General features: G+C 33.5%; 1 protein-coding gene across 3 annotated transcripts; it reads right to left on the bottom strand.

Moving 5' to 3' along the window:
• Positions 1-27314, bottom strand: LOC123013139 (cordon-bleu protein-like 1). Of its 3 annotated transcripts, XM_044411512.1 has the most exons (10): positions 27190-27314; positions 23119-23253; positions 4832-4960; positions 4398-4777; positions 4030-4238; positions 3569-3977; positions 3397-3519; positions 2248-3207; positions 1255-2174; positions 1-1202 (listed from the first exon to the last, which is right to left on the bottom strand). In XM_044411512.1, exons 2-10 carry the CDS (start codon positions 23214-23216, stop codon positions 159-161), a joined length of 4272 nt encoding a protein of 1423 aa, XP_044267447.1. In that variant the 5' UTR covers positions 23217-23253; positions 27190-27314; the 3' UTR covers positions 1-158. The 3 variants fall into 3 exon arrangements, with proteins under 3 accessions (XP_044267447.1, XP_044267449.1, XP_044267448.1); XM_044411514.1 differs by lacking the exons at positions 23119-23253; positions 27190-27314 and adding an exon at positions 18960-19098; XM_044411513.1 differs by lacking the exons at positions 23119-23253; positions 27190-27314 and adding an exon at positions 12836-13010.

The raw sequence follows: 27314 nt of genomic DNA, 5'->3' as shown, positions 1-27314 counted from the left end.
TAAATAATTATTCATAATTTATTTCACTATACATACATGAGTAATAAACATAAATAAATAATCATATTCCACAAAACCTTTGGTCCCTATATCTTGCATTTATCTGATTAATAATTCAGAACATATTGAGCTTTTTACGAATATGACTCTATATACACTCAGGCTTTAACTGCCCGCAACCCCTTCTTTCCGCCGAAATCTCGTATGGCTTGCAACAACTGATCCCTGGGATCCCCACCGCAATCCCGGCCACCACCCCCTGAAAAAGTCTTCGGCATGACGGGGGCCGGGGGTGGCACTTTTTTATCCATCGTTGCGGATTCAGTCCTTCGTAGATTTTTCTGTGAGAAGGGAATAGGGGCGTTCACAGCGAAATTCACAGGGGCAGGCTTGGCCGGCAGGGTGGAAAAGCTGTGGGGTTGGTTCCACGATGCCCTATTAATCTCATTATTACTATTATTTCGGAACCCCCGGACTACAGGAGCCGAATTTTGAACGAAACTCTTTACACGAAAAACCCGTTTTGCCTCCACCGGAGGGGGTTTGGGTGGCTCCTCCGCTACTTGCCTCCAACCATTCAACTTATAAGCATTATTACTGTTATTAATTTGAGTTATTGAAGTGTTATTATTATTCTGGACCTCTTTGTAGGGTTTTTTAAACTCAACAGACCTCACTATCGGGACTCTAGAAATGTCAAAATCGCCACCAAAGGCTATGGAATGTGGCCTTTGGTTCTCATTGACGTTCCCTAAAGGCTTCCTAAAGACGGGTTTTGTGCCCCCAATTTTAATTACCACGTTTCCGGGAGCTTGTGGCTCGACTCCGTTGACTTTGATGCTCACATTTTTCGTGTCAGGGCCGACTCTTACGCTTACTCCGTTACTGAACGTCGTTTTATTTCGTACTTCTATGCTGTTGTGACTTTTTATATCATTGTTTACTGTATTCACGATCAGTTTTGAGGTGTTTGATTTGTAATCGGGGTCATCTTTGACATTTACCGGTATTTTAGGTCTTTCAGACCACGTTCCCATGTTGATCGAAGGTGGCCGATATGTCTTAACAGTCGTTTGTTTCCCTTCGGGTTTTTGTACTTCAATCTTGATTTCGGGTTGCTCCTGGTAACTTGATTTCTCGCAATCCAGCTGTTCGGTCGAATTATTCGGAGTGTTTAGCTTGTTTTGTATTAATCTCATCACCTAAAAACGGAAAAAATAATCCTAAATCTCTTGAAATATTACCAAAACTTACCCCAAGGCTCTGAAGACCAGACACATCAAACAGACTGCTGCTTTTAGTAAGGCTATCATCATCCATTTTTGACAAATTTTTAGTGTCTTTGTATTTGTTTAAAGCCACTTGTGACTTGGATCTAGCAACAGGTTTAGTTGGTACCCATGTTGGTTCCCTCGAAAAAGACTCTGACCGAAAAACACTAGAATTTTTCGGTTTCGGTGGTTTAAAAAACTTGTATTCATCATCCGATCTGCCTAAACTATTTTTCCTGAAGGAGATATTCTCCATGGACCTCCCCACATAGCTCTTCTCCAAAGTGGGCTCAGCAAAAGAGTTCCTCTTGCTGCTCTTATCCGAGTTACTCCTCACTGTATCATCCTCAAAGATATCCAACTTCTGTTTGGAGTTGTTATAAGTCGTGATTTTAAAATTGGGCAAAGTGCTCGTCGATAGCACTTGTTTTGGACTAGATCTCTTCACTTCATTGTACGTCTCTTCAAAATTTTGCAAACTGCTGGAAAAAGTGTCGTTCTTTTCTTTTAAAGTGGTCGTTAATTCGCGATTGTAGACCAAAGATTTGCGTTTTTCGAGATTCTCAAGCGAGAGTTTATTCAAAATAGGTTTGTCGTCCTCGCTTACCATGCTGGTGACGTCACTTGCAGTCTCCTTCTCTGATTGGGTATCTTTGACAGCTTTGAGTTTCTCAAAAAGTTCGGGGGAGGTCACGACCGAATCGGCGATTGATTCGTCCGCTGGACTCGAGTCGCGGAAGGCCTTGGGGGGCGAGGGGAGTTGGTACTGCCAGTCGGGTTCCGATTCGAGGGCCACTGTAAATGTGGTTTCTTCGACTTCTTTCGGCTTCTGTTCGGGAAGTGATTGCACAGAGAGGAGACTATCAGTGGGTTGTGAGATGTTTGCCGATGAAGCTAAAGATTCTGCAAAAGCATCAACATTACAAAACAAAAGAAAAACAAACTTAAGAAAGCGGTGCAATTAGTAAAAACATGCCTGTGTCAGAAGTGTCCCCAAGCACCCAACCGTTTTTCCCCCCGTTTGAATTCAACGAAATCTCGTCGAGTTCCTCAACATTGTTCCATTTCTTCATGTTGGTGCCTGTGAAACCGGGAAGACTGTTCACACTGCGCAAACTACCCCTAGATGGATTCTTCTTCAAATTTTCCAACTCGTGCATTCCGTGCAATTCGTTCAAAATCACACTTTTGTTTTTGGAGTTTTTAGAGAGTGACCCAGTGAACATCTCTACGTCCAATCCCTCTATTTCATCGACAAAATCAAAAGCATTTAAAGCCGAAGAGACTGACGTCGGTGTCGATAACCCACTAGAGCTTTTCTGAGTCGAATTTTCTTCATCTAGAAGCGAACTACCGATCTGGAAACCTCTTTTTCGGGTATAAGAATCAAAAATCGATTTTGAGTAGCGATCAGACTTGACCGGTTTTGGGTATAAGGCCACAATTTCGGGAGCTTTTGATTTTTCCGAAGATTTGAAAAAATTATCGACCCCCTCTTTCTGCAACTGCGCCAATTCAGAAACTTTACTTTTAATATCTTCATTCAAGTCGGAATGTTCACTTGTTTGAGGTGGCTCATTACCGATAGTTTCCTTATCGACAACTTGAGGATTGACAGCCGCAAGTGGATCGTCATTTGTTTTCACGACTTCACTGTTCACCGCTTCAATTTTTTTCTCATCACTTGGGGTCACGACAGTTTCGCTTGTAATATCTTCATATTTGACAGTTTCAACTCTATTGTTTTCTTCGAAATCTTCAACTGTACTTTTGTTTTCCTTGACTTCAATAGGCGCTTCGCTTTTGTTTTCTTTAATGGGTTCGTTAACAATGCTACGCGGACGCGGGGATGGTGTAATTTTGGTTCGAGTTCTGGGTGTTGGTATGGGATTAGTGTTGTTAACTACAAGACTTTCTTGCCCTTTACCATGTGTTTCTATCATGCAAATAATAAGGAGGAAGTTTAAAGAAGCCATCACCAGTACAAGCCGAGCGATTCTGATGACTATATGTTATAAAACTTCTTCAGCCTTAGCGCTGATTATGTTGTTTAGCTTAGCAATAAAATGCTCCCACTTGGCGTCATCAGAAAAGCTTTTATTTCTCGGCCGTCTAGCCAACTTACCTGTTTGAACTACTATACAAGGTTGACTAGCAACTACTGGACTAGGTTCTTGGTGTTTAGCTTCGGAAAAATCGGGTTTTAATACTGGTGGTGGCGGAGGAGGTGCTGATTTCTTTTTACGACCTGAAACCACTTTTTTAGACAAGTCACTAAATAAATCGCGATGACTCACTTGGGACTGCTAAACTAGACGTTGACTTTGACTGAGCACTCATCTTACTTAAATTACTGGTACTGTGACTGTGTACCCCTAGACTTTTCTGACTTTCTTCACTAATCATCGTTGACTTGGGCCTTCGAGGCAACGATGTGTTGTTATCACTCAAAATCGAAGCTTCGTGATAACCGGAACTATCACTACTATTCCTTGAATGACAGATAGTTAGACCATTTTCAACTTTTGGTTTGTCTTGCGGGGGTTTGGGTGCCGGTCTTCGCTTCCTTTGAGGAGGTTTAGGCCGTTCGGGGGGCTCTTGAGAGGTAATTATTTGTTGTTGCACTCCTGGAGGAGTCACAGAGCGGGAATCGTCGCTGTGAGTCGGCGAAATCGAACGATTGTCGCTCGATAACGAGCCAGTACTCTAAAACAAATGAGTTATTTCAAAGCTCCCTATAATACTAGTTATTACTCACCGACTTTCCTCTTCTGAAGATCAAATTGAAGACACCCCCGCCCGTCTTGTTGTGCATCTGCTTGCGTTCTTCTTCTTTTCGAAGAGCCATAATGTCTCCACTTGAAAAAGCTTGGTTCAGACTTCCGGTTCCTTTTTGGACAAGATATATTTCCGTGATTGCGTAATCGCTGAGTGTGAGTTTGGGGTCCAGAATCTCGTCCAAGTTGCCTACGATGAGAACAAAACGTTACTACGAACTTGATCAAATCATAAAACAAATATTTTAGAGGATAAACATTGTGAAATTCTTGTCGTAATTAGAACAATAAAACGGTCTGACAATAAAATCTTGTTTATCTCTTGATAAGAGTTTATGTAACCACCAACCTGGATGTCGGAACTCGTATTTAAGAGGGTCTAGAATTTTTTCTTCGCAGACTTTTTTCATAATGTCTCCCAAGTGGACACTTTGGCCGACTCGAGTGACATACAGTTGGTTCCTCGGTAGGTGAACCTTCAACCTGAAGGTGCTTTCGAATGGTTGGTGTCCGGGAGGGACGTTTTTGGGTACCGAAACGGTTCGCGCTTTGGGTACCACTCTAATGTGTTGAGTATCAAGAGTTCCAATAGGAGTATTTGGTTTGTAAGGTAAAATGCTGTCGCTATGTTCTTTCGAAGGCGCCATCCCCAAGACCTGGAGGGTGTATCCCGAAAGTTGCAAGTGGTTATGGGTGGTGATTTGCACCAAAAGGTCCATCATAGGCGTGCTGGAAATTTAGTTTTGGAGTAGTTTAGTGGGTTTATAGTCTGGTGTTAGTTACCTCCGTTCCACCGACATTTTGACTGTTCTGCCAGTCGGTAGATGTACCGTAAGATCCATGGCCCCTGCCAGCATGTCAGGCGGTGTATCTTCGGTGATTTGAAGCATGGTCGCTGCGCCACCGGCTGATCTGGAATCCGATAAAAAATCCCACATGAAATCATCGCTAATGAAGATCAACCGGTTTTCGCCATTTGCTTTCGAAAGAATGTGCGAATTGAACCGGACTCAGACTTGGGCCCAAAATGGACAAATACAATCGTAGAAAGTTTTATGAGATTAGTCATAATAATAACTCTATTGTATTACGATTAGTTCAATGAACTGGCGGAAATTAAATTAGGTGTGTCGTAATCGAAAATTCGAATGTGTGTCAGCTTCTCGGGGTTTTGGCTCCTCTTTTACAGAAAGTCGGACTAGAAACTCGTTATCTGTGAATTACCTTCTGTAAATATAAACCTGTTTGGTAGACTGTCGCGTGTCAATTGCAGATAACCTTGTGGCGACTTTACAATTACTTAAAGATGCTTATAGACAACTACCACGCCTTGACAAAGGTCGACTTCCAGAAGGCTTCCATACTATTTAAGTAGCATCCAAGGTGCTGATCGAAATACTAAAGATGTAAACTGCATGGACCTGGACAGGTCGTGGATGTTTCACAACTTGTTACCGCTGTATTTGCAATTTGTAACTTATAATAAGCAAGTTATTAAGAATGTGGTTACTGACGTAACCATAATCGAAGACGATTATTGCCGCTTTATTACCAAAGTGATATTTTGGTTTGTTTTTAATTTGCAAAAATGTCAAGGTTGTTTTACAACCGCTTGAAATTGACAAATTTTCACTCAAGTGAAATGCAGTGCGCCAGCTGACCCAAGAAATTTCAAGAATTATTAAACAAAGGTCAATATAAATTAAATATCACAATTTCACGAAAATCTTGCTTTCTTCTTTATTATTATTATTTCAATATAATTTGACGCAAAAGTCAAAAAGAGAAAATGTATATACTTTAAATAAATAGGAACCCACAATTATTATTGTTTAATAATAGTGTTTCAGTTTATTGAACAATAAAATATAGAAAACCTAAAAAACGTGTTTTTTTTTTTTCGTTTTTTTAATCGAAAACCTACCATTTATACAATTTGTAGTATGCTGAACAAAAAAAATGGGACAGCAAAGTCATCAAATGTAAAACGGCCCTTAGTAGTTACTAGCATTTTGACATTTTGGAGCTTTTGAAAAGTCACATTTGACCTTAAAGCCTACTTTACAGTGAATTTTCAGAAAGCGACGACAAAATTTGTGCCCCATTTTTTTTATTTGGCATCGTAGTAGGTACTTGTTTGTCTGTTATTCAACAACAGCTTATTTTTTTTACAATTATTAAATAATAAAGATACAATTACTATACTATTATGTTAGTATTAATGAAATTTATGGTTTTCTACTATGCCGAGATGCAGTAGTAATGACTTAATGAGATAGGTACAAAAATACAGGATGCTCCAGAGTAAAATTTCAAGTAAGATAAAATACCAAGAACATGGAAAAAATGTTTAAAAAATTCAATCTGTCAAAAAATTTTGAGATTTATTTTTTGACATTTGACATTTTTTCATGTCTATTTAATGATACTGATGATTTTGTATGTATTTTTTATAATTATTTAGGTACAAAAATTTTGACAATAAAAGCCACAAATAACATTTAACAGTTACAATTAATTAATTACAACTTCCTTGTTTCCTCTTCTAATAGCCTATAGCAAAAAAAAAACTTGAAAAATTATTTTTCCAGCAGAAATAAATAAAGTCAAAGTACAATATTTAAACTCTCATAACTTTGAAATCTTTATAGATCAAATTTTGTTAACATTTTTTCCACGTTTCTGGAATCTTGGCATTGTTCACTAGGACGGGAGTTCTGGCGCAGCCTGTATTTTGGTATTTTCATGGAAATTCAAAACAGAAAATAACTGATTTATCAATCAGAAGAAGTAGTTACCTACTAAACTCTTTTTTATTTTAAACCTAGTTAACCTTCTATAATAAAAATTGCATTTTTCGTCCAGAAAATTTTGTAACAGTGACTTGATTTGTTCGACATCATTGACACTACTCGTACTACTAATTATGCAGACTCAAATGAATGTTTTAATATGCGACACCATTACAAAAGTAAAGTATAAATAATAATTTTTGATTTATTTTGTTATTAAGCAAGTGCAAATAATTTTTATTCGAGTACACTTACATTTACATAATATGTAAAAGGCCACAGTTCTTTAAGTTTACGTGTCGTTACTTAATATGTTAATCAGTTTTTGATTAACTATTTCACTCATTTAAACAAATTAGAAACTACCTAATTTTTATTTAATAAATTGACTAGTTTCTTCAATCTTTTTTTATTTAGCTCTACCAGAGTAAGTTTCTTTCTTAAATATTTATTTATTCATAGTTTCCACAAGATTTTTCTTTGTGAAGCTAGACGTGTTAGTAAAAAGAACAAATTGCATTTTGTGTTGTAGCAAATTGTCCCATTTATCTAGCTTTCAAGAAAAATACAAAGGATACTCCCAATTTTAAATAAATTGTTGCTAATTTGCAAATTGCGCTATTTCTTCATCCTAATGGTTCCATTGTAGCACAATAGTGTTTTCACTTTCTTCTTCCGATTCCACCGTGAATACAAGGAAATTAGACCCAATACAAAACAATTCCATCGGTTATTTAACGCACGTATTGACGCGGAAGCTCAACTGTGTTTCCATTCGCCAAAGAAACTAACAAAAGCTAGCAAACTTATCAAAACTGTGGTTAGGAAGCAGCACAGCGTCAATAATTTATTTTTCCCAACTTTCTCAAAAATGTAAACAAAAATCACCGAAAAAATCCGAACAAAATTTCTACCGTGACCAATTCGAAGTCAATTATCCCAGCAGTGCCAACATATCGAACATTTAGCATAAATTAGCAAGTAAACGACTGAAAGTGGCAGCACACATTTCGCGATTTTTTCAGCTATCTCTAGCGTTATGTGGGCGACGGTACCACGGCCTTGTAGGTCAGGACTTATTCTCAAGAACGTCGCAGGTGGAAAGACGAAGAGGAAAACACGTGGTTCTGTTCCGTTACCAAAACGCTCGAGGCGCGCTCGAAGATCTACATTCTCTTCGGATTTCTTCCGCCATCGGCCGCTCACACGCCATTTACATGTGTGCTCAAACACGAACCGACACCTTTATATAACTGAAATTACTCAATTGTTAATTGGAAAAATGAGGAGAAGAAAAAAATTCGATTTCGTTGACCGAAAGTAATTAAATAGTCGGCGCAATGGTTAAACAATTTGCTCTGCATACGCAACGGTTGCTTTAATTTGCTTCGTTCTATTATAAATACGAGGAGGTGAGCAAATGCGTTGAACTGCCAGGAGTCATCGTCCGTTACAGAGCAATGGTTGCTTGAGACGTCGAATTATAATCGTGACACAACACATTCAGGTTTTATTATGTCGTGGTACATTCTACAGCTGAGCAAAAAAGTACATATTCAAGTGGAAAAATGTAACGTGTTCTAAGTCGAAAGAGGTACGAATTTGGTGTCCTACATTGCTTTTAATTAAAATAATTGTAAAATAATTCTTATTATTTTCTTTGAAATCCGTTATTCAAATTATAAATTACAAATTCCTTTGTACTCATTAAATTTTACAAAAATGAAGGTAAAAAAGCATCTAAAAACCGTAATTGGGTTAGGTCAAGTTATTTTAATAATAATAATATAATATATACTCGCGTAATAATTTATTCACGCAAAATAAAACAGGTCATTTCTATGGATTATTTTTATATTTTGAATAAAAACAAAAAAAAACTTCAGTCAAACCATAAATCTGAATGCTTTTCGCATAACAGTAAGTTTCCAAAATTAGAATTATTTTTGAAATACATAAACTTTTGAACAAAATTAAAAAATAACTAACAAAATCAAAAATTATTTATGAAAAAACTTAAACTTAATATGTCTGTAGGTAATAGTTAGAGACATTAATGTTTTCTTATAGGTTGTGCACATGAAAACAGAGTGTTTCAGGTAAGGACACCATCTTGGACGTAAATTTTAAGGCAGTATTTTCCTGTACATTTTATATTATTTCTATACCCACAATAGTACGAGAAAATACCTAAATTGTTACCACAATAAATAATATTTTTTCAAACTTTAATTAAGTGAATTTCAAAAGTTCTGGGAAATTAACTGGAATTTCCGTAAACGGTAAAAACCTCAAATATTTATTTTGACAGTGTAGTTAACTGTCGCTTAGCGAACTAGCTTAAAAAAGTAATAAAACATTTCACATATGTATAACCTTGACCGAACACAGGATTTTTGGCAACCATTGACAAAATTAATAGCGCATTTTAGATAAAACCATTACGTCTTCCCATTTTTTGTAAAATTAACCATTTTTTAACATTCAACATTTTAATTAACTTTTAAATAACATTTATTTAAAAAAGAATTTAAATTAAAATCAAAACAGATACTTATTCGTATGTATTTCATCAGTTATAAGTTTATCAGTTATAAAGTAAAATATTTTTTCTATTTCGGTGTTGGAATAAGTCTATTCCATGAACTCATTTCAATAAATACAGACAATAGTACCTGAAAGTACTAAAGAATATAGTCTCCGTTAAAACTCATTTAGTAATTCGTAATTAATTACTACTGTATTTTCTGACTGTAAAAAATGCATAACATGCGCTTTTATTCAGATGGTATTTTGTCCAGAAAAGGTTAATTCTCGCTTTATGTGTAAATAAAAACATTGCTAATATTTACAGTTATCGTCGTATAAATTTTTTCGTCCACTAACACGAACACCTGAGGTTTGAACATATCAATAATTATTGGTGCTCAGAACGTGCTCACAGCAAGTGGAGGAATTAGAGCATTAAGTGGAACAAGAACTCGAATTGTCATTTTCGAAAAATTCGTCGAATTTCCACCACGGAGCCGGAGATGTGTTGGCAAAGTGACCTCAGATGGTCCAGTAAACTGCATAAAAGGTATTGCGGGTATTTCCGTTCCACTGATACGAACGAAGATCGATAACATCCCGTACAACGGCTTGCTTCTTCTATTTGTCTGATTTGACGCTTCCGTAACCTCGCCTAATTAAATTTACATTGTTCGTACATTGCGAAAATTACAATAAGATTGTCACTTGAGTGAGACAGTGGGAAATGAGCCAACTCTTGAACTGCTATTAGCGTGATACAAAGGGAGAGATAACGCTGAAGTGTCGCAGAAGATTTGCATTATTCGCACGGGAATCGAAAGGAAAAGGGGATATTTCACTCGATTTCTACAAGGAAACGAGATAAGCGATCGTCTTATTGCCCTGAAACGGCTGGAATTTCGCAATCCCACCAAAACACATTTTTATTTCACAAATTGATTTACAAGGCTTTGTCTTATTGCAGCACAAAAAATAAAATTGCAATAGACAAACTCTTTGTTTAGATAGATCAAGCAAATGTTGGTGTTTTGTACTACTTTATAGCCTCAAATAAATTTTCTAAAACTCACTAAATATTTAAAATTGCATTTTAGAAAAGTTGTTAATCATATTTTCAGGCTGACGCTACTTCTAGGAACGTTCTTGAAATTCATTCTTTATCGTTCGTGACTCAAAAGGTAAATAAATTTGACGTAAAGCGAGGAATGTAAATTTTCAGTGATAACATGTTGTTTTACTCCTTAACTGGGTAAAAATTTTAATTAAAGTTTGGTTTATTTCCTATCTAATTTAGTAAAAATTTGTTTAAAACATTGTTTTTAAATTGTTTACACAGCACCATTGAACTTGGTTTCTTGACGAATTTGCGACTATTCGCTTCCATTCGCTGTAATCAATAATAAGTAATAACAAGTACAAAAATAATACTCCTATGTTTTTCCTCTCTCTTTCTTTTTTTTAATAGATAAAAAGATTGTTTTGTAATCTGATGATTTATTATACTCAAAATAATAACAAGACAGAACTTTAAATTTTAGCAAATTAGAAAATTAAATGTACCTTTTTTCAGTTTTATATTCAAAATTTTTTTAACAGGATTAATCGGATTTGCTACTAACACCTACTTTTAATCTCTTTTTTTTTTGAACGAGAAAGTACGATAAAAATACTCGAAAATAGCCAAATATGTAGCCTACTTTCAGAACTTTAAAAGTAGGATTTTCTCAAAACCCCTCAATAAAAACTAAAACAAGTTTCAAACTGCAAACTCGTATTTATCAGCCCAAAAGGCATAAACACCCTCCTTCGTCTAAAGGAGAGAAAAATAAAATAAAATTTGTTGGACAGTGTTATTATTCTTTTCTTTATCAGATATCCTTATCAATTGTGCTGTACCAGTTTACCCTATTAAAATATGTAGTAAACAGTATATGTACATCTAACATTTTTTCCACAATTTTGAAGGTAAACAACTATGTCTCGAAATTTTTGAGTAATAGAATTTTCGTGTTTTATAACTGATCGAATTCAGGCAAATAACGAATTATTATCTCGCTTATTTTTGAAGTGTGGTTTCAGGATGGTATCATTTACCATTTATTTCGTTAATGAAACAAATCACTTTTCACTTTTATAAGTGAACTCAATCCTTCGCTTCATTTTACATCACACGTGTTCTGTAGGTGTTCTCTATAAGTATCGTTTTCGCATTAATATTCCACTATTTTAACATTCAATAAAAATATTTTACTAAATTAAAAACAACTTTACTTTTTTAGTCGTCCGGTGGGCGCTATGCTCCCAAACAGGTCCAAAGTTTGTCAAAAGAATTACAAATTCGAAAACAACAATTAAGTCCATTAGCATAAGTAACAGTGTTAATAAATTTTCATGGACGTTTAAATTGATTGCTTTTAGTGCATGACTTGTAATGCATTTTTCCAATTTTCCAGGTGTAATTAAAATAAATCAAATAACCATTCACTAGCACAATTTTAATGAAATTAAGAAACCTTCGAAAGGCGATCCAATTATTACGAGACTTATGTCATTAATCTTGTTCCCTTTAAAGTATTCGTTTCATGTTGAAACAATTTAACATTTTAGGCACCGTAATTAATCGGTGTTTGTTTACTACCTGTAATTTAAGATAAGTTTCTCCAGTTATATAATACGTAATGTCTCAAGGCAAAAAAAGGGAACATACGCACAATTTCCTACATTTCTGTTCAATAATCTAGAACTAAACCACCTACTTGGAGAAATCCAATTGCATAATAACAACCACCGACATATTAGAAACCTGTCAAGTACGTTTGGAGGTCATTCGACTGCATTTAGCATAATTTAGTGGCCGATTCGGATTTCGAAATTACGAGCCAAAAATAACAGTTTACGTGATTTCGATCAGATACTAGTGTCAAATCCTAATTAAAATTCTTTCGCGATAAAAAGATTTATTTTATCGGTGATTAAAAGTAGATAACACAACAAATTTACTTAAAATAGACAAAAATGAAGGTTACTAAATTCATTGCCAAGTTGTTGCAACGTAAGCAGAAACATTTTCAATTTTGATAATGATGACACTGGCCGACCTTGAATGACAACTCCTTGTTAATTCGATTGTAATAATTTTAATTGGAAGTGTTAATAATTGGGAAAAATGTAACCAGTCATATGTATGACTAGATCCCCGAGATGAGAGATCTTAATTGCACAGTTTTAAAAATTGCTTTGAGATTTTTCTTATATAAGTCCTTTAGAAAGTTAAAAAATGTAATCGAGTTTCTGAGGATAATTGAGGTAATAACATATGAATCACTCGTTTACCACTCAATCAAAGGCTAATTAGCTGTACCGGAGGTCATCAGCGACAATCAAGTCTGCACCTTTCCTCCTCGTATCACTCAATTACTAGATTTGAAAAAAGTGAAAAATGTCTTATCCTTCCGGTGCTTACCAATCAAGGATAATCCGTGAAGAAAACGTTTACATAGTCCACATAAACACAACTGACGTTCCGAGTAGTAAATATCGTTATCAGTTCGGTAGACAACGCAGTGATAAGACTAACCGCACATGCACTAAGCAGCACCTGTTACCTTACGCCACATTGTCGCGAAATCGACTGAAAGTGGGGTTCTGTGAGGACTGTCTTCGACCACTCACTCGCTCTCTTGGATGAGCGGAGGACTCGAAGAGGCCGCGAATCCAATCAGCAGGTGCAAGAATTTCGCCGACGATCGAGAGAATCGCCTATCGGTTTCAATGTTATCGAGTAATTCCTCAGAAATTTCTATTTGATGTGATGATGATGAGACATTCCTGATGGATCACGTAGATGTTTTTGTCATAAATTTTTTAACGCTGATTGGGAAATATTTAAGGTGAAGATTTATGTCTAGAGCTATAAATATACGGAAATTTATGAAAATTTAAGAGGCCAATGTGGAAAACCAGCGGTTTTGAGATGCAAAAATGGCAAAATAATACGAATTCTAATTAATCATAAGGAAATTTCGCCATCAGATATTAAGAACTGTGGTGCCGAATAGCGCAATAAAATTTGCCAGTATTTCGAGTTGCTAGAATTCTTCAAGTCATCGGGAATTTGTGTAAAGCACTGTTCTAGAAACTAAAGAATATTTATTTCACTTTTTATTTTAAAGCCGAAATTTTAGATTTCTGTCCTTTTGTATTCTAAAAATTAAAATTTACGTTCTAAATTAACCTTAATACATTCAAAAGTTTAATTTTTAAGACATAAAACAATCTACAAATTTTTGAATAAAAAAGTAAAAAAGATGCTTTTTTCAAATGTTGAAATATAAGTGGAAAAAGAAATGTGTTTTCAATTTTGGGCCCTTCTAATTAATTTTTCGTCTGTAATTTTATAACTACTGATAAGTGATAAAAAAGAATAAACTATGATGAGTGATTCAAAAGAGTTGCCGTTTTTCAAATTAAGTAGTTAATGATTTGTAAAATTCTAACTCAAACAGTTTTTAATTTTTTTTTGGAATCTAATAACAGATCAAATAACAATAATTTGTTAAAATTACAAATTTCTTGGTAAAAATCCTATTTGAAGCATTGAAAAAAAAACAGAAAGTGGATTACCTACTATCCACTAATTAATTTTTGTATTCCAACATCTTATTTCGACAATTTTTTTAAGCATTACAAAAAATAATTACTCCGGTCCTGACACTGCAATTAAGTTTCCGTTAGATCCAGTGCAAGTTTTTTACTCGTTTTTCTCTCTTTGCACAATAATTTTGGCAATTAAAATAGTTTTTCTTACGTTTTCTAATTATTTTTAATGAATTGCAAGCACTTTTTAGAGGTATGAAAAATTCAAGACAGAGCGTAGGAGTTGAAAAAAGGGAAAACACAACACACTCGTAAATCTTGTCAAGGCCTTTCCAATCACACTATAAAGCAAAATAATCAGCAACTATCCACTCGTTTAAAATTCAATCCTCATCAGCCATAGCAGCAAAATGGCGCCGTTTCTAATTTTCCTTCCATTTCTCGAAACGTGCCTCGTATTCCGATTGTCATTTAATTATTTCCATCACATATTGTGCAACAATCAAATCAACAATTTTTCAAATAAAATGCTCACGAATCTGTCATAACCGGAGCAAGATCCACTTCCTATTTCACGTAAACCACAATAACAATCATAGAAAGTGTGTTTTGATTTTCTTCCGATCCGTTACCTCTCGATCGTCGCAATTTTACACGTGAATTATGGATATAGAGCGTCATTGAAACCTCAATCCCATGAAAATGGAAGTATTTGGAAAATCACACGTGGGGTGTCATTAGCAGGAAGCAGGAAGTGCAAGACAGCGCTATTCGAGTGTGAAATTATATAAATTAAACCTGGGGCTAGTAAAAATTCCTCGACCGTTGTCTGAATACTCTGAATCCGGATTTTGGAATTGGAGGAGAAACTTCTCCATGCAAATATGGAGAGAATCGCGAGAGCCGCTGCGATGTTTAGCTTGAAGGATGCACAAGGCCATGAACGTTCATTCACCCACACTTACCATTAGATCAGAATCCAACAACAGCTGGTGTATGTGCACTTAATCCATTCAATAATTGCAAAAATGCAAATTGCTTTGTTTTGATTTGTCAATCAAAAACGGAAAAAACTCATCAAAAAATTTCACACTTGTAGGCCTCTTTGTGGCTCTCAGGGCTGGCCTGCGGTTTATAAACACGTTTTCGATAGTCAAATAATAATATTTTCTTATGTAACTTTGTTTTACAAAACAATAAAAGGATAGACGAAAAAAATTAATAACATGTAAGTGTATACGAAGTGCTCGAATGGCATTGAAATTTAACGACTCGTTGTACATATCTGTTTATGCACGTGATAAAGGTGAATTTTTTGAACGAGAATTTTGGTCGTTTTAAGTTGCTAAGCGGCCAAGGATTGATTCTGTAATCCAAGAAACGGATTTTGCACAACAAATTGAGATTTTATCACGATTACAATAACACGTATTTTCATTTTTTAAACGCTTCGCTGGAATAACCATTCGGAAAAATTGAGTGCCGTTAGGTTGGCTTTGGCGTGTGTTGGGAATTTTATTATATTTGCAAGCTTTTTTCTGTTTTTAAATGAGACATTAAAACAAATAAAGATGAAAAGCAGTTTTAAATTTTTAAAGACAATGTATGTTAGATTAGATAGATACAACATTACTTAATTTTTACTTTCTTGATTTTAGTTAGTTTTCATCAAAAATTTTGCAACAATAATGATAAACATAAATCGCAATGTGTCTCGTTCGAAAAAAAGTCAAAATTACGTGTTTTTTTTGATTTTTTGATGCAGAATCCAAATTTGAAACAAATTTATTTCTATCGTTCTTAGTTTTTCGTATACTCACGTTTTTTAAAAATTATATTATGTTATTTGATTGGTTTCAAATTTGGATTCTATTGCTATAAAATTCCTTGACAAATAGATGAAACTAATCATTTTTTGTATTCTTCAAATAAAACTAAAACTTTCTTTACAAATGGCTCATTTGTTGCTTTTGAGTATTAAAATAAATCCAATAAATTAAAATTCTGCATTATTAGAAAGTGTTTACCCATTTCTAAAAAAATCAATTAATTGTATTACGGCACTTAATTTGAATAAGTGCTTTCACTGAAAACGCCACAAATTAGTTTCAAGTGAAAACTTACAATTTTCAAATTTTATCAAACTCCTTATATAACTCGAGACATGACGAGATAAAATAAGGAACACAATCGAGAATGATTTTTTAAAACTGAAACACATACACTTGTAGAATGAAACTGAAATTTTAAACAAATCTAGCAAAGATAATAGGTAATATTATCGTACTCATCTCTTGAATTTACATAAACAGGTAAAAGCTATTGTGGGTTCATTAATTTGTATAATTACAAACCGCAGATAATTCTACCAAAATGGGTTATGACGATTAAATATAAATGTCAAGATTATTTGATCTTAATCAGAAATATCCTAATGTACCTACTCTACAACGCTCCAGTTATCTTTGAGACTTTTAATTTATTTAATTGTTGTAATAGTTGCCCCGGAAAAAAGCCAATCACCTCAAACAAATTTCTATTAAAGTCTCAATAGATTTAACAAAATAACGCCTTTTTTCCTCGTTATTATAGCTTAGCAGTTGCATAATCGTATAAAAATAAGATAACGTTATAGCGTGCTACTTCCAAGTGCGCCGGTCGAATTTTTCTCAGAGGGCGATGATGCATGTGTTTATTACTAACTGTTGTTTATAGCAGGAAAATTGCCGCTTATAATATCAAGAGTTATTATTGTCAGGATAACGAGTAGAACACTTGTTAAAAATTTGTTTATGACTTCCGCCTAAAACCGTGTGTGCGAGCCAATTAATTTTCTTCGATAGGATTCTTCTGTTAACACGCTGCTATTATTTACCTCCAAGTACGGTGCGTGGAATTTTTTAAAGAAATTTGTAGGTTCAAAATTATACGGTAGTTTTACTTTCTTTTCAAATACTTCGATTTCCTTCATTTCACAAGAATTACGAGCATGTTAAACATGCTGTCCGGTTCAATATTACGTATATGAAGTGGTTAATTCATGACAAATGTAAACAAAACGATTTTATTACCCGAGCCACGGTTTTAAATTTCGAAAACTTTAACGATTCATCAGTGTAACAAGCGGGAAAGTCGCAGTTGGACGATCAGGGCTTGTAAGTCGTTTATCAAACGGATGGATACAGTCAAAATGCATGTCTAGGGAGTCGAAGAATATAAATTTTAACTCGAAATAAAAATAAAAATTGTTAAAACGGTTTTCCTTTTATCAAGGACCTCGAAATTTTCTGTTGCTGTTATCATGTTGATAGTATGTTATCATATATTTTATCTAGTTATTACTAGGTGTTGTAAAGTGTATAGTAAATGGATAAAAAATTGACGTTTTGCATTTTTGTATTTTGATCAAAATGATTTTTTAATCTATTTTTCTCACTATAAGAATTAAAACTATAGGTAGTAGGTATAGGTACACTCTGTATTTTAATTCTACAGCCCGTTCAGTAAGAATAACAGTTAATTAAATTGTCAAAAAAATATTTGATGTTAGATTTACCGTTGAGTTTTTAATTGTAATTCTCGGACAATTACCTTCTAATTATTCCCCAAAGTCTTTCTTAGTATTAAATTACTTATTGTTCTAGCTTAAATTGCGAATTTTTTTTTAAGGAAGATTAAGAAACCACGTTATTTAGTAAAAATTAGTAAAACTGTCTAATGTGTTAAATATAATTTACAAAAAAATTCCAACAAGATACAGTTAGGGATTTCTATCTTCTGCCAACTGTTATGAAGCTAAAATTTTAATGTTTTTCTGAAGACTACAATGCAAATATTATATTACAAAATTGAACTATCAAAATCCAAAAGCACAAAATAAACAAAATAAATTACCTTCCAGAGTTTGTTTAAAATTCGAATAGATACATTTTGCATTTACATGTGGTTGTCGCTATTTAGAATTTTATCAGAAATAGGCTTAATGTAATTCTGGAATAGACAATTAGCATTAGAACGATTCTCACAAATGAGTTTCAGCGTTATAAAATTTTACACCACTTTAACGAGGATAATAAAAGTAAAACAGAAATTTCAGCGAAACTAAAATTTACTGTTTATTACACTCTCTTCCTTATGCAAATAGAGTAACTGGAGAAATTAATTACTAAAAATATAAAAGAAAATATCAGTCATGGCCTCAGTTGAGCGAAATACAAATAATAATTGAATAATGCACGAGCTATTTTTCTAACCAACCGCAACATCGTTACAAATGTGTTCGATTCTCTACAACAAATACAAAACCATTCGAGTGTGATGCCCATTCACCGATTGTTTTAAGAGAAAATAGTGTCATTATTTGTACAAGTAGAAACTACAAGTAGATGGATGCTGTGAAAGTTATTATCACTTCAGAAACCTCATCTTTTTTCGGAAATTTTATCATTTATGTAACCGAACTTGATCCATTTTCCAGTTAATTAAATGAAGATTTGCAGAGGTCTCAAGGTTGCAAATTAAACCATTACATAATTAAGCACAAAAGATATAAACGTCAGAACCAAAAGTCCAATGTTGAAGCAATTAGGCGCTATTTTATTTCGACTATTAAAATAGTACAAAAACGGAAAGTTTCCACATTCACTTTTCGCTTCTTGCATTTAAATGATTCTTTCACAATAAAGACTATCATGCATAAATTCTCCGGCCATCGGATCCTTCGCTAATTGTTTAAAAAAGAAAATAAACTCTAAAGTTGATGGACTGTGAAGATAAATAAGAAGGTTTTAGTGCCGACACTGTGGTAACCCTGACCGTTCCCATTCATGCATAACTCCAATTTCTATGACAAAGATTGAAGCAGAAATAAATAATTTTATTCCCGAGTGAGTTAACTGAAGAATAAGCACGTTGTGTGTTATTATACCAGTCAGAAGCGTATCTCCCGGTGTAAAAAGCCGTTAAAACCGATGCCAGAATTTGCGACTTACCATCAATACGAAGCAATAAATAATTCCTTAGAATACCACGACGACCACTAAAATCTACTGTTATAATTCAGTAAACTTGACATTTTTCGAGCGCCGAGGCTTTAGCCGCTTTTTAAACCCGAATTGCGTAAGTTTAACGGCTATTCAAACAACACTGAATCCATTCATTTTTACCTGAACTCCTCAACGGATTAATTCAAACGACGAGTGTATAACTGGTGGCCGCACTCCTGGCGCTTGCTACTAACAAATCCTTAGATTGAATTCTTCTTGTTCTTTTGTGTTTTAAATTAATTACATTTTCTTACAAAACCGGTCACGTACTTGGTTTAATGTGACAACAATGGCTTTCAAGTGAGAGACTCAACACTTGTCTATTTTGAACGCGAAAGCGTCATTTTCTAAAAGGGAACTGCACCAGGAATGCTGATTAAATAAAAGATTTAGAAAAAAGTTGATGCGTTAAAACATTTCGTGTGCAATTAAAACTGTAAAAATTTACTGCAAACAACAGTTGTGGTGTTTTAATTTTCACTTTGGTTTTTCTCCAACAATAAATTTCTACACGCGACTTTTTTCAAACACGCACACAAAAATGGGATGAAATCGAGAACGGCTGTTTTAATTTGTTTTAATTATGTGCTTGATTAAAAAACAAGTTAATACAGATGTAAGTGATTAAAGTAAAATCGTAACAAAACGACAAAGAACTATGAGAAAGCGCTAGATTTAATCATACTATACCGGGTGGTTGAGACAATTGGATTACTTTCTTTTATAATCAAGTTTTACTGTTTTCATCCTTGGGTTATTCCAACATTTGCCAATTTTATAACAAATAAAGTAAACATCATTATAACACACCATTATATTATCTCACCTTGAAATGCTTTTATCGACTAAATTAGTATTTTACATTAATTTCTTGGTTTTGTTTATCATTTACCGTTTTGGAATATTATTAATAAATAACAAAAAATGATTACCTTGAAAACTCATATTTTAATTCTAAAACAAGTTGGTTTAATTAGGAAAAAAAATTATTTTGAAACGAGAACTGTATCATGTATCATTACTCCCTAGGGCAGAATATAGCTTTACCAAAATGAATATGTACAGAAAAATCCCCGGTTAATAATTGTAAAATCTTTTAATTTTAGATTAATTACTATTCCTTTCCAGATTATAAAGAAATAAAATAGGAGAAAACAAAAGTGTTACATATTTAATAACAGAAATATGAGGTTTCGTGAAAAAAAAAATGTCAGAACAAACTTCTAACTTGGTTGAAACTGTGTTTAGAATTTTTGTTTATACGTACATATTGTAATCCAAAAGTTCCAAAAATGATACCTCTGCTATTTATTTTTGTCGGATTATACAGGCTGTATTATGAAAAACGAGCCAAGCCATAACTCCATTATTTTTAAAGTTATGACAATACTTGTTGAAACAAAGTTGAACATTTTTTGTCATCTATAGTTTAGGATAGATGCTAAATTAATGTTGTTTTCTGTTTCACCGAAAATCACATCAACTTTATTTTTTTAATGGAATGGAACACCCTGTATATTTTACCACTTTTGGATTCTTTGTTTAATTGTTTTTTAACAAGTTTTAGTACCATATGCCTAAAACTAACCGTTCGTGAGATATTCACCAAATAATGTATTTATTAAAGTAGGCAGAGGAAAACAATAATATCAGGTAATGTTGACAAATATTATTCCTTTGCATTTTCTCTTACTGTTTTTATACTTTTTAATGTTAATTATGGATGATAATGTGTTAACAGACATATTTTGCATAAAATAAAAATTGTAGGAGAGCACTACGCTTTTACACTGGGTGATTTCTGATGAGAGACGTTCCAAATCGACGAAAATTTAAGCGACTTAAAGAAAATTTGAGGATGTTTTGGGCTTTTAGAAAACCCAAATTAAAACATCTCCAATTTCAAAGAGATACAGAATTAGACAGGTATTGAAGAAAATGCAATAACATGAATTCAAGAAATTGCAAGTAACGTTGGCTTATCGCACGCAACTGTTCTAATTTGGGTTTTCTAAAAACCCTAAACATCTTCAAATTTTCTTCAGGTCGACGAATTGGAACTTCTCTTATTGGAAACCGCCCAGTGTAAAGGCGTTGTGGTCTCCAACTATTTTTATTGCTTTCAAAATATTCTTGAATCATGTCTGTTAACACATTATCACCAGAACACAAAAAAGTATAAAAATAATAAGAGAAAATGCAAAGTAATAATATTTGTCAACATTACTTAATATTATTGTTTGCTACTGCCTACTTTAATAAATTTTTAATTGACTCATATCTCACGAACGGTTGCTTTTAGGCACATGGTACTAAAACTTGTTAAAAGACAATTAAATAAAGAATCCAAAAGTGGTAAAATATACAGAATATACAGGGTGTTCTATTAAAAAAAATAAAGTTGATGTCATTTCCGGTGAAACAGAAAACAGCATTAATTTAGCATCTATCCCAAACGATAGATGACAAAAAATGTTCAACTTTGTTCTAAGAAGTATTGTCATAACTTTAAAAATAATGGAGTTATGGCTTGGAGCATTTTTCATAATACAGGCTGTATAAAAAGTAAAGAAATAATAAAAAAAAACTTTTAGAATCAAAAGGCGATAAGAAAAAGGAAGAATGAAAAAAGCAATTAGTGAGAAAAATTCTATTTATCCATAATCCACTTATGCAATCATAATTAGTCAGAAAATGTCAATATTTGACCAGAATGTAAATACATTTCTCAACAAGTTGGTCACCAAAACTCCAGTAATAATTATTTTACTTGCTGTCATGATAACTAAATTTCACCACTGATTATGAAAATTTTGCCTTTTCTTATCCAGTTACTAAAATTCCATATTTCAAAATGTCACTTTATGAAAAATAAGAGAATTGGAAAGATCTTAATAGTCTGATTTGCAAGAGCTGACCGACATTATTTACATACTGGAACTCGGTCTAAAAATTTTTCAAAAAACTGTTCTAATTGGCTCCCAGTCGCCAAAACCACCGTAACTCGGCATCGCCTATTTGTCATAATCCACTTCTCGCTGTAATTTACACGATCGGCGCCACCTCCGGTGAGAAATTTCTTAAAGCGGCTTCATTAGCCTCGTTCTGTTCAGATCGGTTTCCCCTATACCTACATGGTCTTGGTCTTTTTCCTTCGTTATTCGTTTGGAGTACGACATTGCTCAATAGAATTTCTCGCTGAAAATGTTGCGAAAAAAATATTTGAAGAAGCGTCGGCTGTAATAACAAGTCCGCTATTAAAATGATGAACACGGACAGGTTGCAGATTTATATTCCCGAGGGTATGAAGAAGTCGCTGTGTTAAAACTTGCTCAGTAGACGACAATGTGGCATTCCACTCAGTCTGGCATTAAACTGGTTTAGTAAATAGATTGGATTTTTTAATGCCTTTGTAAATAAAAACGCTATCCATGGATTCCTTCGCGAGAAGCTCTTATTTGAAAAAGACAAAAAAGTGTCAATTTTTCCAAAAACAAAGAAAGAAATTGGTGATTTTTGCGAGAAAGGTGTGTCGTGTTTAGATCATTATTACGGAAATGTTGAAAGCAAGGTCATTGCAAACTTATGTCATTTTTTCAAAAATTTTCCTACTCAATTTAGCCCAAACGTGGCTTAATTAATTAAGTAATGCGATGAGCCAACACATCTGGTTTTGATAGCCAACACAATACAATTAATTGAACAAACGGATTTAGTTTCAGTTTTAATAACTATAACATTGAAGATAATTTCTTTTAATTGGCTCAAGGTAAACATAAACTACACGATATGCCGGCAAAAATGCATTCTTCGTTCGTTCTACCTTACATAACGAATTTCCATTTTTGCGCTATTTCACTTTCAACCAGACTAAAAACACCCACTCAGATCCCAGTGTTGTGCAACAACAAGTAGTGATCATAGCACATTCCTAATCAAACCTACGTAGCAATTTTTTTTCGAATAAATAATGCGGATTGCAAAGACATTGCGTATTTGTAATCAAAACATTTGTCAGACTATTCCGCAAGATGAAAGAAATGAAAATAAATGAACGATTATGCAAAGGCTTAATTAGACTTCTCGCAATGATTTCGTTTATTACCTTTTGGTTTTGTCGACGAAAGTTGAACCATTGTCGGATTTAAAGCAGTAGCTCTTTTTCTTACGCTTCTTCAAACATAACACGTTTGTTGACAACATTTTGCACTAACGCGATTTGACCATCTTCAAAGCAAATCTGAAAAAAAAAGAAAAATTGAAGGCACATCGTTGTAATTTATAAATTACACTTTTGCGAACGAATCATAAGTCACAATAAAACAGTGATTTTTATTTTTTTAATTAATAAATAAAGTTAAAATCAATCAAACATCATTGTTTTTATTAATTTATTTTATTTGTTAAGTGTATTTTTGTATGAAATTTTCATACAAGTTCTTTTATTTTTCGAGTTATATACTATACTATACAATACTAAAATATTTATGTCTAAATCTATAACTGTGTAGAAAATTATGTGACTTTAGCAAATTAAAAATTCGTTTTTGATTTTATAGGCTATTTTAATTAATTCTTGAAAGGTATAGTATCTGAACAAAGAAAGCAAGTTTTTTAGTGTTTGTCTCGTAAATAATTACGAGTACTTTACAATGTGTATTTTTTAGTTTATGAGCCTCTAAATGATGTTCAAGACGTTCTTTGTCAAAAGAAAACATTCTTCCTGATATAAAAACGAATTTTACAGTTCTTAAAAACTTTCCTGATGTTCACTTTCTGATTTTGTAACAATTAAAGTTTATGGCTGCAAATAGCTTTGTTTTTTGTCTATTCCTATCAAAGATACACCTCGAGAAAGCCTCAGCTGAGACATGGTGTGTTTACCGGTTTTGCAGGCGCCACTGTTCAAAATTGCAAAATTGCCGATTATTGCAAATGGATATTTGATCTGACCGCGATTCGATAATGACCCTAAATGGTTTCCCAACTGTTGTAACAATTAATTGTGAGTTCATTTAAAGACAATAATTTAAGCGCCTTGCACAATGGCGCGGTATTGTTTTCTGCAACGCAATCCATATCAACCCAATTTTGATCCTTTCATTCTCATGTGGTATTTACGAAAAGAATCCACAAAACTTGTAAATAATAATCACATGTAAGGCCGTTTCATCTCGCTGAATGCCAGCACTTGTTCTACTTGAAGAAACCTTGAAACTTTTTCGAATTCGTTTCGAATCGAAATCGAATTGGTCGTTGACTGCAAATGCAAAGAAATCGGAATTGCATCACATGTTCTGCTTCAGCGTGCTGTAACTTATTAAAATACTGCAAATATCTGCGCTTCCTGCTAGGAATGCTAGGATAATTAATTCACGATAGAGTGCATGAGGTTGGCGTGAATATTTCAGCAGTGCTCTCGTGCATCCTCACTGCTTTAAATTTTTAACATGTATTATGTGATTGTATGGAAAGTATACGAGATGCGTGGCTGTAAATCCTGATGAGCGTTCAAATCCGGAAGGAGGCTCGACCTTTACTTGTTGCATTTGATTTATGACAACATTAGGCTAATTAAAGCAACGAGAAAAATATTGGAGGCGAAGATTTCATCTGCAAGTCTATATACTGTCACTATTAATTAAATCGTCAAATCGGTTAACATTTTGATGCTAATCTCAGCGGGAAGGTCGACAGGGTGAGGTCCGACTTGTTTACATATACAGAAACCTACTCGCGCACTATTGTGAAAATTTAAAGCTTTGCCTGGCCTTTGCAAAGTTTATACTATATTGTCGATAAGAACTATAATAAAATTTTCTTGATGGAAAATTTAAACAATATAAGAACTTAAAGGTCTCCAGCTCGATTATTTGATTTAATCTAGAGTGCAAAGTTAATCTAAATAATGTTTTCGAAAAATTAAAATTGTGTTAAATTATATTTTCACTTCTTCGTATATTACTTTTTCAGAAGTTTTGTTCTGATCAGGAAATCTATTTCAACAGATACAAAATGAATAGTGCTTTCCGAAATTTCCTGATTTATTCAACAACTACAAAAATATGTAATTGCAGAGTGTTTTGGCAAAAATATTTTTGCGGGTTTCCATATTGCAAATTGTGAATTCTACTTTTTTTTTTATTAAACTAGCCTTTTTACGTTACTTCTCAAATCTGAAGTGATAGTAATTAGTTTTTGACTTATCGTTGATCACGTAACGTATATTTGAAATGCAAAGAAAGTCTGTAATTGGAATTTGTTGGATTTCTTAAACAATACAGTTTGTAGAAGCTCAAGATGCACATATAACAAACACAATTTTATATTTAAATTTGGTAAATGGTGAAAATAAATTACGAGTAAAATTACAAAAATTAGAAAAATGTTGAAATCAGACACTTTTTGACAAATAACAATTTTGTTGATTTTTAGAACACATTTTTTTTTATTGTTTTCCACAATTTCCTCTTACTTATTTATTTATAAGAATATAACTCAAAAAATCAAAGATGTTGACACAACAAAAGCAACCCGAAATATCCGGAAGATTTTGGAACTCCATTAAAAAAAATGAACAAAATTTTGTAAAAATAAAAATGTGCAACGAATTAATTTTCAAAATCCTCGAGTTTTCAAATTTCCAAGATCAGAATACTGATTAGTCTAATGTTTTCAGACGTTTATAAAAAATAATATGTAAAATAAGTAAACAAAATACATTCATAAAGTCTCTAACAATTTTTAGATTTTCATATTTGATATGGTTAATATTTTGAAAACTCTTGTAAATATCATTATGTATAAAACATACTTATCATAATCAAATTTTGAAGCGTTACTGCAGACCAGCTTGACAAAGAATTAAAACAAACTAATTCTTTTCATTCATTTCTTTAAAAGGGCAATGTGTTCTTTTACTGCTTATAGTAGCATTTTTTAAGTAAAAATCTGAGACATATTTTGCAGAACAACAATAAAAATAAAATAGCATATAACCTATGAGTAATCATTTATTAGCATTCTACCATTGTATCCTTACTAATCACTTCCGCACGCCATATATCTTTTTTCGATCCTGTTTAATTGTTTTGGACTTCTGTAATAATAATTTAATCTTCTTAAATCTAGTATTTTTCTAACAAAATGTGATAATTATTTTTATATTTGCTGTTAATCCGAAACAATTTTGAACAAATAAAACCATTGAAAAATTTTTGTATCTGACTCAAAATTAAAAAGTAAAGCCAATATCAAGGTAAATCTTTTTTTTTTCTCTCTTTTATAACAAACATGTGTACACATTTTGTAACAAACCGGTTGCAAAAAAGCATAGATAATCAAAAGCGGTCGCTTTGTAAAGCGAGATTTTGAAATTGAACAGGAAACCTCCGGCTTAATCTGATTTAATCTTATTCTCCATACTTGGCCATTGATTCAACTTTTCCCCTTTTTGTTAAATATGACACAAAGCATTAAATACCATTTCCTGGCACTCTGAAGATTCTCCTTATGTAACATGTCAAAGCAGCAGACAGACCCGTAATCTATTCGTACTTATGTAATTAATCATAAACTTGTTAATCGTGTACGAATTAGAGTTGATTTAATTGGAGAAAGTCGATATTATGTCCAATTAAGGTAATCTAGAACGTATCATCTCATATCGGGTGACCGAAAAAAGATTTTTTCCCGAACAAACAATCATAATCATAATTCTTGTCACGAGCTTTATTATCCTGTTTTGGGTGCGTAATAATTACCAAAGCACCAAAGGGACTTCCTAAGTCTGCCGTTTCCGGACCTGACTTAACTTCTAATGCGACAAATATCCGATGAGTCGTCAACTACAAAATAAAAATTAGCAGTTTCACGACAAGATTTCTCTCATTGTTCCTTGTTTTTAATTAGTAAGACAATTAAAAACACGCTGTAAATTTGCGTGGCTGAACTTAATTTTATGCATTATCAAAACCGAAATAGATCTATTCCCAGGTTTTCCTTTTGAACTTTCTCCGTTTTTACTTTTTCCCTTATCAGAAAATCACAAATCTAACTCTATAACTGTATTGTTCTACAGGCCGTGTCCTTGTAGCGGTATATTAAATTTTTCGCCGGGTCACAGCTGATATTTACATCATGGGTCGCGCTAACCCACATTTGGGCAATACTTTACCATCAACATCCATTATCACAGGCACTGCACTGTCTTATCACTGGGTTCAGTTATCAAAGCACAAATAGCTGGGTTTAAGCCACGACCAGAGGCTAACGGCGAACTCACTCGGTCATATCGTGAAG

This window comes from Tribolium madens, unplaced genomic scaffold, assembly GCF_015345945.1.
Source record: "Tribolium madens isolate multiple individuals breed KSU strain unplaced genomic scaffold, Tmad_KSU_1.1 Scaffold_96;HRSCAF=242;Tcas5.2_LG5, whole genome shotgun sequence".
Lineage (NCBI taxonomy): Eukaryota > Metazoa > Arthropoda > Insecta > Coleoptera > Tenebrionidae > Tribolium > Tribolium madens.
This window is presented reverse-complemented; position numbering and strand designations above follow the sequence as displayed.